Below are 18074 nucleotides of genomic sequence, written 5' to 3'. Positions count from 1 at the left end.
GGGCAGAATTATGTCAAATCAGCTTTTGAGTTTTGCATCATGTCATTATCTTCTTCCCTCATCAAAATCGGCTGAACTTATTATGTGAACTGTTGCTCAGTCCCGTGCTCCCATGAACGTTTGCAAACGCTTAACAGAAGAATAATGTCGTTGTGACGACAGCGAAACGACAGAGCAAAAGCTTCTTAAAGAGACAGACGCCCAATTTCAAGGTGTAAAACTGCAAAGTCAAATTTCTTCTGCGTCATGTTTGATATGCAGCATTTTTATAACAACTGAAGATGACGTAGTTACTTTATTGAGCTATGAAGTGATACTATGTGGCCACAGAACGCCTAAGACTTCCCCTTTAAGCTTTATTCCTGTGTTCATGGTGTTTAACATGATTCAAAATAAATGTGAGGCCCTGCTTAAATCACACATACTCATATACACATATACTGAGCTCTATCTACTCAAATAGAAATGCAAGCCATGTTTTCAAATGTGAACGTTTATTATTGCCTAATGTTAAAAAAATGTTGCTTAATTTGCTTAAATATCCTATTGACTTGTAAGTGTTTTGGGGGTGACAGTTAAGGGTCATAAATGATTTTTGCAGGGCTCTGTATGTTTTTGTTTCCATGCACTGGCATAAAAAAATCCCAAAGTTGTCTTCCCACTGTCTCCCTTGAACAAAAGGTTTTTTTTTCCCTGTAACTTATAGATGATGAATAAGTGACTCACCAAATCGCCGATTATTTAATTGATGTGTTTATCACAGACTGTCAGAGACGGGATGACTTGTTCGATCATCAACCCAGAAACCGACTGTGTTCAAAACGGTACCGGAGCTTTGAAATTCAAATGTGCTTCACGTGGATGGACAGGAGATCTTTCCGGGCCAGGAATCGAAAGGCTGGCTCAGGCGACGCTTGAAGGTCCGCGACGAAGTCCAAAGCGAGGCTTCGGCTCAGAGCTCGAAGCTTTCGTGCGGCTGGAGGACCTGCCAGCCTGACTCCGGGTCTGTGTTTCAGCGTGTGCCCCTGACAGACGGCCTGACGGGACCGCTGGTGCATGAATACAAACACGAGCATGTCATTGGGGATTCTGGCAGACAGACCACGCTCACATAATTAGTCACACAGCTGTCCAACTGCAGCACGATTTAAAAAAAAAAAAAAAAAAAGTCTCTTTTAGGTTACAAAAATATGGTTGTTTACTCAAAATAAAAAAATTGTATTTATTTTTTTAAATGCATGAAGTGAATAGGAAAAGACTTTGAAGCTCGAGAAATAATGTGAGCCTTGTCTAAGGCCTGCCAAATCTATTTTATAGTGGTTTCAATAATCAAAGTGATTTATTTCTGTGACTGCACTGAAATCGTCAAAGTCCAAGTGATGTTGATAAGAGGCATCGGCAGGGACAGATGATGGATTGTCTTTCCCTACTCCGTGTTGGTGATGGTTGCCGCAGTGACCGGGAGTTACCCCTCTAAGGACGTAACGCAGCATTAAGACAGCAACATTTTTTTCTCATCTTGGTGAAGTTTCTTTCAGAGCAGCTCCAAGTTGCTGTCAGTACACGGCTTTTTGTGGTGAACCAACATTAAGTTTTCCCATAATCTGTACAGAGGATCTCACCGCCTCTAAGTCATTTGTGGTAGTCGGTTTAAAAGATACAGATGACTTATGAGCACTGCCAGAATGGAGTGGTTGGCTTAGTTTGGACCAGTTGCACTACAAAAAATGCACAAAATCTTACCAAGTATTTTTGGTTTAGTTTCTAGTGCAAATACCTTAGTGCTTGAAATAAGACAAAACTAACTTACAGCAAGAAATTTGGAGCTTATTCTAAGTCAATAATTCCTTAATTTTAATTTTAAAAAGTAGTAATTATAAGTGAAAAAAAGGAAGTATGGGAAAATGTCTTGTTCCACTGGCAGATTAACTTATAGCGAGTACTTTTCCATCAATACTAAGGAAGTGTGGATTTATCCTATTTTCTGCTGAAAAGTGACGTGTATCTTGGTTTTGTCTTATTTCAAGTGCACTAAGAAATTTGCACTAGAAACTAGACCAGAAGTACTTGGTAAGATTGTATGTTGTTTTGCAGTGAAGTTCAAAACTAAAGGGTTAATCACTGGTTTTAATGATAAAATAGTAAAATAGAAACATTATTTTAGTTGTTGACAAAGTTAATCAAAGAGATTTACGGAAAGTGTTGAAATAGTCAAAGCTACACGACAAGGCTTTATTTAAAGTGGCAGTATTATGTTTCCCAGGCACATAGTGTCATTTTATAGCACAATGAAGTGTAAACTTCAATTGTTAAGAAAATGCTATATGTGTATGAAATGACTTTGTAATGTAAAACCTTGAAATTGGGCCAATGTCTCTTTAAAACCTCCTACTCTTTCTGAAACTCATAACATATATCACATAACATTGCTCCTCTATTAACCATTTAACATTTTGACCAGCTTCTGCACTGAGAGGTATAATGAGCTCAGCAGATGCGCAGTTCAGTTTGCTAATTGCTGTTGGCTAGTCTGAAGGAGCCGAGTCGCGGCGTTGCAGGGGAGGGCTGCTCTGCTAGGCTGTGCTGGGCCCACACAGGTGTTTTACACAGCCGAATTGTTGACATGGGTGATGAAAGGATTTCTCAAATATGCATGAAAGAATCAGGGCAACAGTCGAGGTGTGCTTTGATGAGGGAGTGACATTACAACGAGACGTACAACATGATGCTTCCCCTTTAAAAACGCATGTTCAAGGAGAAATCAAAATAAAACCTGTGATAAGTGACGTCTCCTTTCCCCCATAAGAACTCCTTCCTCCTCTCCTCGTGCGGCGGGACGCGATTAGAGAGAAATTCTTTCTAGCAGCCGAGGCTTTCCTGCGCCGCAGCTTATTTGGCCACATCAGTTTCAAACCGCGTCGCTCGGCCGTGGGCCTGGATGAGAGCCCTGTGTGAACACACTGTGTCAGGCGGGATTCTTCCAAATCTCTTGTGCACAGACCATATCACTTAAAGAGCAGAGTGCTGCAGGCGGACGTAGTCGTGGACACACACCTCGCTTGGCTAGCGGCCTGTAGAAACAAGCCGCAGTTCATCATCGTCTGTCAAACCCTACGAGATTGCGACCTTTGAACAGTATCGGCGAGCAGCAAGAGACGAGAACAATCTAGCACCTTCTGCAAGGCAAGAGAGAAAAGTCTGGTGGACGACCTACTTATAACTCAGCTGGAATAAATTGCATTTTTCCCCCTAATAAACCAAATCAATTGGAAATATTGCCTTGCGCACACAAATTTGAAGCTGTTCGCTCTAATGAGGTAACAGCACAAAATAATGAAATGTTACAATAATACACACACACAATGGAGAGAGATTTGCCATGAAATTTAAAAGGTAACAGAACGTTGCAGATGAAATGCCATATGATGCATTAAGTTATATATATAAAGATGGTCAGAGAATGAAAAATGCTCAGAAGATGGAACGGGGAAAAAAAAAAAGGTAGAAATGAAGGTAGAAGTGAGGATGAGGATGGTCGCAGTTATACTAATATTGAAATTAGAATCGGGTTTTAGTGGCCAGGATTGTGTGTGTAACCAAGAAATTTGATTTTGGAATTTGAGTGTTCAACGAAAAACAGACAACAAAACATCGACTTTAGAGGAAATAAAATAAAGGATATAAAAGGAATAGTACGAGCATGTTTCTAAAGCTACACTTTCAACTATACTTTAGCTGTAGCATAACTTCCATGACACTAAAGCAGCTAAACCTCAAAAAACAAATATAGTTTTCTTATTTTATACTTGCATTGCTCCAAAAACCCCAGAAGCCTCATTCACTTCCAGTCAAAAATGATGCCGTCTACTTCAACCCAAAACAACGCATGTGCCCTGCTGTTTGAATCCAAGGTAGCATTTCAAAAACATGGAAAATGTCAGGGCAAAATCTATTATTTACATCTACAAATGACGCTTGTAGATAAAGGAAGACGGAGGAGATTGGCGCTGTTAAAGACACACTGACACTATGCAAAGTGGAAGGGCAGGCAGTGCGAGAAAACGGCTCCAGTCAGCCATGATGGAGTGTGTGAGCAGGAAGGAGAGCTGCTGACGGTATGAAGTGACATAACTCAGATGACTGGACTCGTTTTATAATTCATGGCCGAGCGTCTCTGCCTGATTGGAGCCTTTATACGTCATGACAGCGTCGCCTGCTGCACTGACCTTTTGCCGTTTGTTTGTGCTTGATGATTTCAGCCATTATTTTTAATTACAGGTTCTGTGGCGCCTGTAGAAAATCCATGGAAGTACTTTAAAGTGGCTTACCAACGTTTGTGTTGCTGATCAACGCAAAGCTACAGAAACCGCACACCTCAGTTGAATTAGCTCGCCATTTACAGAGTGAACAACCGTGTTCCCTTAAGCTGCCAGATCCAAATGTTTCCTTTATAGTCGGTGAATCGAATTAGCTTTTAGCAAAAAATAAAAAAGCTTTGTTGTTTCCAAGAGCACCAGACTACATATACTTGGAAACATCGTGCGTGCGTGCGTGCGTGCGTGCAAGGTAAAAGCTAGGATACCCTGGAAGAAATGTTTTCCATTTTTTAAAGTGCAAATGTGGGATCTTGCAAAAACTGGGAGGCACAGTCAGATGTCAAGTTTGGTGGAAAACTGTCCACGCTGTCCTCACTTAAGTGTGGAAACGTTTGTTTTGGTTTGCTCAGGGGAACTGAATCGCATCAGCATCTTTTTTATTTATTTATTTTTTTTTTTTTTGTTTTGTAGTAGACGGGAAGTGGATGACTGGAATGAAATCAATGGGAGACCACTGCTCTCTTTGGGATTCACCCAATCACGGCGTTTCACTGAAGCAGCGTGGAGCCTCCATTACTCGTTGGTTTGAGCCTTTTCTAAATGGAGCAGAAACGGGAGTGGGGGGTTTTGGGAGGAAGGGGTGCTGGCTTTTTTTTTTTTTTAATCGAGCTGGAAAAGTAATTTAAATTTTATGTTTCAGCAGCTCTTGCATTTAATCACAGTCAATATCCACACTCTGAGAGAGCCGATCAGGATGGCTGTAGCTCATGTCCTGAGGAAGTGATTAGACTCCGATACTGACATTACACAGACGTGTTGGGCAGTCGGGTCACAAATTACTGACCTGACATTTATTTGAGTTGACTGATGAGGTTTTTCAAGATTAAGACAGCAAATATGGCTGTACAAGTGTTTTTTGTTGTTGTTGTTTTCGTTGTGAATCTGTTTTGCACAAAGAATTGGAACATTGTGCCATCGTTGCATTTTTTCTTTTTTTTTGGTTTTGTTTTCGCTTGACTGTGTGTATCATTAAACTCATCATAGATTTGACATCTCACTGTAAGCAATCAGCTTCACCCACCGGTAAACAACTCCACAGTTTCCATGGTTATTAAGCCAAACAGGCTTTGCAGAAATGCCAGCAGAAATCACTCAGCAGCGGAAACCAACATGGAAAAACCTTTCGAGAATCACAACATTCGAAAAGTAGATATAATTGGGGGGATTTTTGGGGGGGTTTTTTGTTGTCGTTTTTCATCTGAACCTTCGTCTTTTCTGACAAACAACCGCACCGCAGAGTTCACATCTGCACTTACCCGTTCGTGCTGTGTCCTTGATTCTTTCGGTTTTGAGAAATAACATTTTTTTTTTTAAACTAGGCTCTACCCGAACTCTGTTTCTTCCTGCCAGGTGAGGATGATGACGACGAGGAGTGCGGGGAGGAGAAACTGCCGTCGTGCTTTGACTACGTCATGCACTTCCTCACCGTCTTCTGGAAGGTTCTGTTCGCCTTCGTCCCGCCCACCGAGTACTGGAGCGGCTGGGCCTGCTTCGTCGTGTCCATCTGCATGATCGGACTGCTCACTGCCGTCATCGGTGAGCACAAAGTCCCAAATGAAGTAGTTCATCGCAAGGGTGCATCGTGATAAATTAGGATATTTTTTGTGAATTGTATTTATTTCCAAAAAACAAAAACTCGTTCATAGAATTTTTATTTCAAGTGCTCATATTTGTTCATTTTAATGATCATCTTGCACAGTGTCACCACGGTCTATCAAGCAAGTATTGGCACCCCCTGTGCAATGTAAACAGGTGCAAAGTCCTGAGGGGGAAATCGAAGGAAGCATGAAGTGCTTCCTGGTTGCTACCTTGTTTTTTGACATACTTTTTCCTTCCACCCAACTTTCCATTTTTATGTTTAACATGTACAGGCCAGCTAACTCCTTCACTTGACAGCTGTCAAGTCAAAATTCTTGATATTTTGTTGGCCCATCTATACTCATAACGATTCTGTGTAAAAAATATATTAGTTTAGTTACTAGTTATAAACCGTAATTATCAAACTAGATCCACATAAAACTTTCAAATATATTTCTACGATTGAATCAAGTCTATTTTACGTCATTTTTTAAGCTGACGTTAATTCACTTTTGCACAAGTGAATACATTAATATTTCTACATCTCATTTGTTTACGTTGACCAGGTTGCCATTTTAAGCTTCATGCAGTGCGACGTTTAGCATTTCCTGTCTAAATGACATCACTGTGATGCACTTCCTGTGATATTTTGCAGGGGATCTGGCTTCTCACTTTGGCTGCACCGTGGGCCTGAAGGACTCCGTCACAGCGGTCGTATTTGTGGCGCTGGGAACGTCTGTGCCAGGTGAGAGCATGTTCGTGTTCTGAGTATTGTGACGATTTAGTAAGGGGATTGATGTATTTTTTTCTTTTCTATCAATTTTACAAAAATTGATAGAAGCTTACAAAAATTGAAAGCTTAATTCTCCAAAATGGGGAAACAACAGTTTTACAAGCAACAAGCAAATATCTCAACACTTATCATCAGGCGTTTTTAAACGTTTTATCCTCATGGTTTAAGATTTACACTTACCCACAAGGCAGAGGCAGAAAAATGTTTTCTAAGCACCAGCATTCTCCTACCAAGCAGAACCTTGTGGGCCACAGAAATCTCATTTAAGTTCACCGAATTCCCTGCTGAGCCTGGAAACCTCAGAGCTAATCGGCGCCAGGTCAGAATGACTTCCAAACATCGTTTCCGTCGAATAAAACCACATCGATCCTAAACAAACGGTCACCAGAAGTTGTTTGTGAGCATCTAAGCATTTTTATACACAAAAGCAGATTTTCTTTTTCAAATTAACGTTTCATTTATTCTTGATAGCATCTCCGTTAATTAAAAATGAATGTGCAAGGCTCCTCAAGTCACTAAATTTAATGCTGCATTTAGTTGCACTAAGCGTTGGGATTCTTGCAGCATAATAACCTTGAGGAATAATGTAGTTGCTTGTTGACGTCACAGTATTAGAAAAAAAACAACTTTTAATGAAACAAAAAAAAAAAACCCAGCAGTTGTTCTGACTAATGATTATTACAGGTATATCTGAAGTTGAATTATTTACTTTAAAATGAAAAAAATAAATAAATCCCTGCTGCTTTTATTGTACATTTTGAAATGCTTGTTGCGCATAATGTAATGTTTTTGCTGCGGTCCGCTGCTTAACAGACTCGCCTTCATTTGAGCTTGCTGATTCAGTGTGCAGCAACAGGTGGGGGAGGGTACAGTGCTTTGTTACCCTGTGCTCCACTGAGGTGGAAAAATAAAACTCCTGGGAAAAAAACAAGGTCATCAGTCATTTGAATACCTCGATGTTAGTAGCTGTTCCAAGTCCCTCTGAAATACGCACAGGCATCACTGTATCTTTTTTTCAAAAATGTTCATTATAATCTTCCACTGTTGGATTTTCCATCAGCTTAATCAAATCTTTTCTCCCCTTTTTCATTTGGCATTTAGCTCCATAAGGTCATTATGAGCAAAATTTCCTCTGGTCAGCGATTTTAGGTATAGATGTGTGTTAATCAGTGATCCCCTTCAGGGATCATTCTGTCGGCATTTTCACATTTACCATTACCAGGAATTTTTGTTATTAGTCCTTCTTCCTCTCATTTATAATACGGAGTAAGCGTTTTTCTACACAGTTCAGTTCGACTGTTTCCATGACGGCAATTACGGCCAACAGAAACATGGTTGATGGATAAGACATTTGAAGCCCAGTTCACCCTAATAGGAAGTTAAAGCGCTTGTCGTGCGATTACATATTATACTGCAAATGCCAAACGACCAAAGAACCGACATGTTTACCTGCAAACCACGTAACCCGAGAAATGCCAACACAACCTGTTGTATTGCGAGCACAGCGTTTTGGTATTGCAGCCCCATTCGTCAAGTTGCACTCAGGTGGCCCGTCCTCCTATTCGGGGGATGAAGGTAATGTGCTGTGTGTATCTTACACACATGTACACACCCAGAGAAAAATGCACACCTGCCAACAGCCGCGTTCACAGACCGATACATCAGCTAGGAGACGCCAAAGAGTCGACTGCAAACAGATGTGCACACGGTCTGCAGAGTTTCAGAACAGGAATAAAAAGTGCTATCGCCTTCCTGAGGCCGCCAGCCCGATTAAGAGAACCTCCCTGGCCTCTCTGACACACACACGCACACATAAACAAGCTCACACACATTGACACGGAGAAACCGAGCCCTGGTGTGGTGGCCATTAAAGTTAATAAAACCCATCCTGTGCTGCGGTTCCAAGATGATTAACCTCGTGTATCACAGTTAGCTCAGATGATGCGCATAAACAGGCACCGAGCTGAGGAAAAGGACAGAGAGAGTTGAGAGGGATGGTAACTTGAATGGGTTTGGACTTGGCAAAAGTCTTGTTTGCAATAATTAGTTTAGGGCTAAAGGGTGTTTGTAAGGGGCAGTATGCATTCACAAAATAGAGGCGAGAAAATATCACGATTCTCATAGAATTATAGCTCTTAAAAAAAACCCATTTAAGTCGCGAAACATTTCTCAACTGATTTTGATGTGACTGTTTCTACCAATTCAGAAAATGCAGTTTGATTTAAAAGTTAAAAGTTAGATAATACCAAAACTGCCTGGGCAGTGCACTTGCTACATAACAGCAGAACATATTCCATCATAAGTCCTCTGCACCAATTTATCTGTGACATAGTATTGGCATTATTGTCATCCTTATTTCAGCAGTAGCAGTGGTATTGCTAATGTTTTTTGTAGCTACACACAGTCACTTTGCCTCGTCAATAACCAGTAAATCCTCTGCAATACATTATTTTTGTCAGGTGCAAACTGCATTCTGTAACCCCAGACGTACTATATGCACTCAGATTGTTGCATTACAATAAACACAATAAACAGAGAGGATACTGCAAAATTCATGTGTAATTCCTTTTCTCTATTAGTTAAAAATAAGTAGTAGCACAATAAGTAGTTATTCTGGAAACAAATCCACACCACTTTTTTTTTTAACCGAAAGATGACTTGGGAATTATTTTAGGAACAATATCTACCATATTTAACCTGTATTCTAAATAAAAAGAAGGTCAAATTATTTATACGACTCATAAAAGATTGCAAAGAAAAGATGATGTTTGTAATCAGTGTTCAGATAAGATAAATCATTCACATTTTAATTTCGGGGCGGAAAATGCTTTTGCCAATTTTTAGACAAGGACAAAATGTAAAAGGAAAATAACACAAGCTGGAAAAAAAAAAAAAAAAACAACCAGCTTGAACACGTCAACACTCCCAAGCCTCCTCCTTCCAATTTAAGAGACAACAGGGAAAAGAAGACCGGGAAGAGAGAGGCTGGAGACGTAGGCAAGGGGTGAACGGCAAGGTAGAGGAGGAAAAGGGCAGGACGTTCTCCGCGGAGACGTACTGTCAGAAGGAGTCGCAGAGTCAAAGCCGCTTTGCACAAACATGCAGTGAGCTACTGAACACGCAGGCACCCACACACTCTCCCACTCAAATCAGGCTCGCAGAGCACTCGCAAGAGCAACTGAAGCACACACTCGCGAGCCTTTGCCAGCTGGTGGAGGCATGGCATTAGATTGGACCCAGGTGGCCTCGTTCACAAAACACACAAGCGCTGTTTATGCGGCCACTTCTCTCCTGGAACTCGCTTATGGTACATCGGACTTGACACAAACAGAGCCACGGTTGGGCCAAACCGGAACGTCTCTGAAAGCATCGAGGTGCATTGGGAGGCAGGGCTGGTTTTGTCTTTGCCGGACTATTTTAGCCCGTTGTCTTGACCCTCGCTTTCCGCTTGCAAGCTGTCCTTCCTGCCATTCTTTTTTCCATCCCACTGCAAATGCCAACTTGGCCGTCGCTGCCAGGAAGCTCTTATTCATCTTCTGTTCCTTCACCTCTCTGCTTTTACGTTGCCTTTCTCTCCTCGCTCTGCCTCGGCCGGATAAAAACAAGATGGAAACTCCTGCAACAATGGCGCGCGGCTGGCTAATTAGCGGGAGAAAAAGAGTGCTGACTGGCTATTTGTTCACCCGAAAAGCCTATTGTCAAGATTTGGCAGCGCCTTCATATATTCTGTCAGTAAAGTAATAAAGAGCGTTCCCCCCTCAGAGCTTTTGTTGCTTGGCAGACATGAAGCTAGGAAGAGCGTTTGGGGGGTGGAGCTCTGTAGCCACCCGGCCAAAAGTTGTTTGTCTATAAAAATGGAGATTCATCCCTCTAAATTATTGATTAGGGGAATAAATCCCTTCTCACCCGGACAGCCAACATGGCTACAAGACTATGGTTTCCTAATTTAATCTTTCCTGTTTGAATTTGGAAATTGGCTCTGCAGGCTTACCTGAATTAAAGGCTACAGAACTAAAGCTAAGCTAATGTGAAGCTGCTGTCGCTTCATCGTATCATGCAGTGTGTGTTGGTATGTGCAAAAACATGATGTATGTGGGACTAAACACAAAAAGCTTGAAGTTCTCCAACATATATAAGGCTCGTGTATTTTCACGTGCCTGGCTTCGTGTGGCGCTCGTATATTAGGATGAAGGCTGTGAAATTCAGTGTTGGACTGTGTCAAGGTGGGGTTTGGTACTTTGTCAGTGATATTAGTGTTTTTATTGTTTTCATAATGATCGTTTGAACACCTTAGGAGGAAAGTTTAGCGATCTTGTTCCTCTGCAGACTGGAGAAAATTTGGAGAATCGTAAAATTTGATTTGCCATTTTCTGGGTTATAAGTATGGAAAAAGAAAACGAGAATATGGACAAACATTTCCATTTTTCAGACTTTTATCTGTTGCCCTTTTGCTTCAATTTGTCCTTCTTACATTCTGACCTTTCCAACTCCCTTCATTGCTTCTTTATGTCCTTCCATTTTATAATCTGCCTTATTTCATTCCGTCGTGTTCTCACTTTTTGTTTCTTCATGTCTTTCATTCTTTTTTCTCACATTATTCTGTCATTCACTACCATTCATTCCCTTTACCTCCTTTTCTTTCTTTCTTTTGAATTCACCCATTGTCTAAAAAGCTAGAAGAATTTTAGAAAAAGCATGAAAATAATAGTGTTTTTGTAGTTTTAAAGATGAGCCTTTTGATTGTGACCTAAACCAAAGTTTATATGGCCACTATTATTACAATAAAACTCCCAAAAAAATAAAATGAAAAAGTGGGTTGGTGAGTTTTCTCCAATCCTTTTCATTTTTATTCTTTCTCTCCACACAGATACATTTGCCAGTAAAGTTGCAGCCATACAAGATCAGTATGCAGACGCCTCCATTGGCAACGTGACAGGCTCCAATGCTGTCAATGTGTTCCTGGGCATCGGGGTGAGTACGGAGCCAATTTCAATGTTTCCCTTTGCTGTTTTTGCCTTTGCAGCGACACTTTTCCAAAACCTAACTGTGCTCCACATCACTGAGTTTGTGTTTGCCTCCGTCTGGCAGGTGGCCTGGTCCATTGCTGCCATCTACCACAACAGCAAGGGCCGCGAGTTTAAGGTCGACCCCGGCACTCTGGCTTTCTCCGTCACACTCTTCACCATATTTGCCTTCATCTGCGTTGCCATCCTGATGTACCGGCGGCGGCCGGAGATCGGCGGGGAGCTTGGTGGGCCCCGGACTGCGAAGGCCCTGACCACCATGCTGTTCTTCAGCCTGTGGCTCCTCTACATTCTCTTCTCCTCACTGGAGGCCTATTGCCACATCCAAGGCTTTTAAGAGAGCGAGCGGAAGATCCCAAAGAGAAGGGTGGGACAGAGGAACCGGAAGGATAGAAGAAAGGGAAAATAAAGGAATGGATTCTTGGAAATTTAAGGTTGTCTTATTGATCTATTACTCCCTCCCTTTGTGCAATACGTTAAATGACAAATGAATGGATGTATGTACATGTGAAGGACTTTCAGGCGCACTCAAGCATCTAAAAACGCGGTGAAAGGAAGCAAAGGCGCGCGGAAGGACATCATACTTGAGAATTAAAGCCACTACAGAAATTACTCAACTGATGGCAAAAAGGAATACAAAAAGAAAAATTCTCCCCTTACTCCACAAATCCTCACGCATCAAGCTATCTTGACCAAATTCATGTTTAAACGCATAAGACAAACTTACTGACATGCACAGATGTGATAAATGTCTTTTCTCCCAGATGAATCAGACATATTTCAAATATTCAGCCCGATCATCAGCGCTCCAAGTGTGACGATGTGCCCTAAACGGAAGACCTCCTCAAGTCGGAGCAATGATTCTCTTGTTGTCCAGCTCCAAAAAAAAATGTCAGTGCGAGCGCAACACACAGTAAGAACAAACCGGATTCTCGGCCACATCCAAGTATCGACAACAATCTGTGTGTCTGCAGGAGTAGGAGGGTGTGTTTATGTGCTTAGGCGCGGTAGGACGATGGTAAACTACTGTGAAAAAAAAAAAAGCCTCTTGTTTTTACTGTTGCTGCGTTAAGACAAAAATGCTATTGTACTTGAGGTCCTCTTGACTCTCGCGGCTTGTAGAAAATGCTGAATTGGGAATTTCTGTTCTGGGAGGGGCCCATTCCGTGTGGCGAAACTTTGATCATCGCCAGGGTGGCACGTGTAAATACTCTGAGGCGGATGCACGTTTCAACTCGATTGATTTCGTTCTGAATGTCTTGGTTAATGCTGCACGCCTCGCCCCCCTCCACCCCCTCGAAGGGCCCTTCGTTCTTGTTGCTTTATACTGTAGATGTAAATGGTTTAAGGTCCTTTCTCAATCAAAGTTGGTGGTGGGGGTTAATGTGCTTTTACCTTTAATAAGGCCATGTCTGAGAAGACGCGCTGGCCACTCTACCGTTAAAAACTGTTAGAGAAACCATAGTCGTCGCATTAATATCAAAGTTAATCTTTATTGTTTTTGTTGTTTGTTTGTTTTTTAACACTGTGGGAGCGTCTTATTTCTTCCCACAGTTGAGATTTCCACAACCATATTTCAGTGAAATCATTGAAAATCATACATGCACATATCTGCAAAACCTGATAGACTTTCTGTCAAATCTGTTTTACACGGTTTGACTCTCTAAAACAAGTTTGGACAACATCCCGTCTCCTAAGCAACCCGGTGCCGGTTGTTCAGTGAACCGTTTGAATTCTTCTAATATCAAGGGCTTTGTTACAACAAAATACTAATTCCTGATTCTGGCTTTTGGTTCGTCATTCTTAGAACAGACGTACATTGGTCATCGGCGAGGGCAATGTAACACATGATGATGAACTTTGTTGACTCTTACTTGATAGAACTTTGCTTCATAGGAGAAAGTATTGAGTCTAGTACTAAGAAGTGCTTGATTATTGTCTCGATTTGCTCAGATAAAAATCACATCCCTAGTTGAGTCCTATCCCATTTCGACTAACGCTGTTGGTCTTTCTTTAAGCTACGTCAGCTCATAACAAGGCGTAGTTCCCTTCAGTCAGACAGAGTCCAGCTTTACTTAATAACGTAGGACCCGAATGGTTGTCCTGTAAATTCTGTGTTATTACTTTGACTAAATTTAAAACTTGGCACACTTCTAAGGAAGCTTAAGAGAAGAATTTCATTGTCTGATTGCAGAGAGGCAGTGGTCCAAATGGCAACAAAAAATAAATAAATGACATTAAAACATTAGTTTTACTGTACGTTCATTCTACCTACCTGACTTTGCAAAACCAATCAAAACTCATCCAAAACCACACATTAAAACGGTGAACATACCCTCCGAGATGTTAAACTTTACATCAACGGGGGGGGGATAAAAAGGAGCCCAAAATATTAATAAGCCTAATTTGACTGTGAGAAGTTTAGACTTCAGACTGTTATTTTATTTATTCAGCTACAACCATAAGGATCTCAGCGTACACACACTTGTACTATAGCACTACTGTATGCAACTTAATTGGCAAGTATTTCCCATGTGAGATTTTTTTTTTTTACTTGATGTACAATAAACAGTATTTTAAACTTTATCTGTAAAATAATTAGTCTGGACTAGATGTAAACCGTTGTAAACTTAGCAGTAATTTTGTCGAAGACCGTTGTCGATGCCAGTGAGAGTCGAGCCGAGGCCTTCATTGGATATAAATCCAGAGAATTTTGAAGGACATTATAAATGTTCTAAGTTTTATAAAATAGCTGAGTAGAGTTGTAGACAATTGGCTGACAGTAGAGGACGTTTGATCGGATAAATATCCAACAACCTGGCTCAGACAGCCACTTGCGTTGCTAATGAAACAAAATGGCGGAGGAAAAAAACCCAACTCTGGAATATGAAAAGCTCTGTATTAGACAGTAGTTGTCGTATGAAGCCTTTGGAGTGGCAGTTTACCCCTACTTTGCCAAAGGGACATCTTTCTATCAGAAATATTTGTAACCCATCCAGTAAATGGTTTTCTAATCAACATCTCTTTCCAAAAAACACCAAATATACTATCACATTTCTTTAAGGAGCTACAGGAAATGGGTGTTGTTTAAACCTTTCTAGGTCAATTTTTATGTATTTGTCTCTTCACTGGCATGGAGCTGAAGGTTTATACACTGTAAACAACTTAAAATGAAGTTATGCTAGCACGTGCAAAACAAAATGTAAGAAGCTGCATTAACTTTAAATGACTTCAAGACATGAATTTTCTTAGACGTTGCAGAAAGTCTACAGGAATGAAGCACTTGCAACAATGCAGTGGGTTTTTTTGCATTCAGACCTTCTGTTGCACAATTTTACCAGAAACAAACGTTTTTCTTTCGCTAAAAGGCGAGCATTCTCTCTTGCAACACCAGCATTGTTGCACGCAGTTTCTATATGCCTACCGTGACTGGCGGCCTTGGCTAACGTGAAGCTAACGGGAGCGGTTCTCACCATCAGAACCAAGGTGGGGAAGCTAATTTACTGGCTAAATGTTTAGCGGCAACCAGCAAGCCTGCTAGCTATGACTGTAAATACAAAACAGGCAGTTGTTTTCTTTTTCTTTTTTTTTTTTAAATTCTTTAGCCTATTTTTCCTAGTAAATAATTGCAATAGCTCTCGAGTTAGCTTCTTGGCTTGGGCCTGCGAGTAACAAGTCTAGAACACAAAGCAAAAGCAATGATTGATTAAACAAATGAGCTGTAGACTGCAGTCATTTTGGGGCTTTTTTTTTTTGATGTTCAATAGTAAGATTTTAATAGGAAGGAAAAACCTTGCACTGCTTCATGTTGCCAAGTGAAACGGCTACAGAACCGTTTCGCTAGCAGAGTTGCTTTTGCTGTAAACAGATTTTTTTGTTCTGACTGATTTACACAGTAATTACAATGTTCTTGTAAAAAAAAAAATAATAATAATAATCCAGTGGTGTTGAATCAGTTGTTAACCATTAATAATGTTGCTACTAATGTAAAAGTTGATATGTCTCTGTTGCCTAATTTACTCCTTAACTTGACCGACTGTCTGACAGACTGAGAAATAAATACATGCAACACTGGACAGTCAAAGGAAAGAGGGGAAAGGACAGACGGACGGAAGGACGGACTCCCCCTCTGGTACGAGATGAGCAAAGAAATGTACTGCTGGGATTTCAAAAAAAAAAGAAAAGAAAAAGAAAGTTACCAAGAGTTATTCTCTACCTTTAAAGCAACATTTAACAAATAAAATGACAGGATGCTAACAAAGAGAAGACAGTATGAAAAAAAAATATGTGGAGGACGAAGATGAAAAAAAAAACAAATAAATAATAAATAATGAAGTTACAGCCATACATTGATTTCTGGGCCAGTGAGACAATGGACTCCTTCTGCCCAGCATGTGTATTGTTATGAAGTCTTATCTGTCCTCGTGTGTTTTCATTCCCTTCCCCTTTCTTTCTTTCTAAATGTCCTGCCAGAAGTAACCAAACACAGGCAGTAATCTTTGTTAAACTTCCTCCCCCAAAAAGCCACCGTTTCGCCCGCCCTCCGTCTCTCCCTATGCCAAGTTTTCCATGTTTTGGAATGTCGATGTGCTACTTGTTGACACTGTGCATGAATGATGACATGCCTGTACATAGTTATAGAGAATCGTATCCCATTCCTGTGGTGTTTGACGGGAAGAAGTCTGAATGTTGTACAGATTTGGATCTTTCTGTTGATCTTCTTCTTGGTTACCGTTTGGTGTAGAGCTAACATTTTATTTTTTTGTTGTTGATTCAAACAAAGCTGCAGAGTCTCTGAATTAATTGCACATTATCATTAACCGAGATTTATGTAAAAAAAAAAAAAAAGGCAATATCTGCTGTTATTGAATGAGAGAGGAGATAGCGGAGTTATATATCTTAAATCTATATGGCAGTTGCATGGGTTATTTGTAAAAAAAAAAAAAATTAAATATTTGAAAAAAAAAAAAAGCAGAAAATGGGAGGGGGCGGGGGAAATACATGGCTTGCTACTTTTAATACCATGGCTGTATTCTGACAAATGAAGAATACTGTATGTACATCTAAATGTTATTTTGTCTTTAAAGAAATCATATTGTGTATATACTGTACAGTGTTATCAGTGGGATGACCTATATGGCCATACACTAACCATAGAGAATTAATTCAACATATTTATTTAAAAGGAAGAACACTCGCTACACTCAAGAATGACATATATTGCCTTTTTGGAGAAGTTAAAAACTTGTCTTTCTCTCTGCCTTGTCTCTCCTTTCCATGAATTCAGATTTGTCTTTCCTAGATAGGTTTGTTTTCTTTAACTCTACCAACTCGTTTGTTTCCTGTACCCTTTGTTTTCCAGTTGTTTTTTTTTTAAGTCGAGTGGTTGCCGTCGATTTCAGGCCGCGTCGCGTTTTCCGTCTATCTTTTTGGCGTCTTGTATGCCTGGCTGCTTTCCATACTGACCCAACAGTGTCTCCATGCTGACTCCCACCCACCTGACTTTCTGTCTTGTACCTCTTTATCTAGTTACGCACAACATATCTGCATGTGTCCTCAATGGTCTTTCTGTCTCAAAGAATCGCTCGTCTGTATTTAAGTCCCCCATCTGTCTTGTTTTGAACCATCTGTTAGATTCCTTGGTTACTAAAGCCCTTTGCGTTCACATTTCATTTTTAATCCCTCAAATCGCATCTTTCTTTAATTCGCTCTGCCTGTCCTCCCGTTACGTCTAACACGGTGTAGTCGGAGAACTTCACGTTTGCTGATTTGGTGTGTGTGTTTGTTTGGGGTTTTTTTTTCTTTTCTTTTCTTTTTGGGAAAATGGAACAATAACACAAGTTAGGTTTGCAATAATCTTTTTTTTTTTCTTGTTTGTTTTATAATTATATGCCTCGTTTCTTTGTTGGCATGTACGTGTGTTTTTAATTTTTGTTTAACACCAATGGGTTAGGCAGAAAGTTGTTCTGTATGTGTGTCGCCACTAACTGTGACTGCTCTCCATGGTACTTCTGAAAAGTCCAGTAAAATAAAGTTTGGGATACCCAGTTTCAAAGACAGCTTGTGTCCACTGCCTTTCTAAAGTGTGTCCAGTTTTGCTGATTTGAAATTGTTTTAAATGGTAGCCACAGTGGGGACCAAACAAAGGTCACCCCAGCTCTTTTGTGCTAAGCACAGAAGACAAAAGTGCGGTCAGTGTCATCCGTTTTAATCTCACGCAACACGATAAGTACAAATGTAGAAAACTGACACCCCATTTAATCTGATGTTCTTTCAAAAGAAATGTTCACATACGAGTATCTG

General features: G+C 40.5%; 1 protein-coding gene across 2 annotated transcripts in view; it reads left to right on the top strand.

The window, feature by feature from the left end:
• The window catches only part of slc8a1b (solute carrier family 8 member 1b), a 149864-nt gene extending 132034 nt beyond the window's left edge, over positions 1-17830 (top strand). For both annotated transcript variants that reach the window (XM_008428820.2, XM_008428819.2), the window contains exons 8-11: positions 5727-5912; positions 6610-6699; positions 11615-11718; positions 11836-17830. In XM_008428820.2, the coding sequence (XP_008427042.1) occupies positions 5727-5912; positions 6610-6699; positions 11615-11718; positions 11836-12108 (653 nt within the window). In that variant the 3' untranslated portion in view covers positions 12109-17830. The remainder of the gene's footprint in view (positions 1-5726; positions 5913-6609; positions 6700-11614; positions 11719-11835) is intronic.
• Positions 17831-18074: the final 244 nt, after the last annotated feature.

Source organism: Poecilia reticulata, linkage group LG15, assembly GCF_000633615.1.
Source record: "Poecilia reticulata strain Guanapo linkage group LG15, Guppy_female_1.0+MT, whole genome shotgun sequence".
Taxonomy (NCBI): domain Eukaryota; kingdom Metazoa; phylum Chordata; class Actinopteri; order Cyprinodontiformes; family Poeciliidae; genus Poecilia; species Poecilia reticulata.
Note: the sequence above shows the minus strand (reverse complement) of the source record. Positions and strands in the feature narration are given on the sequence as shown.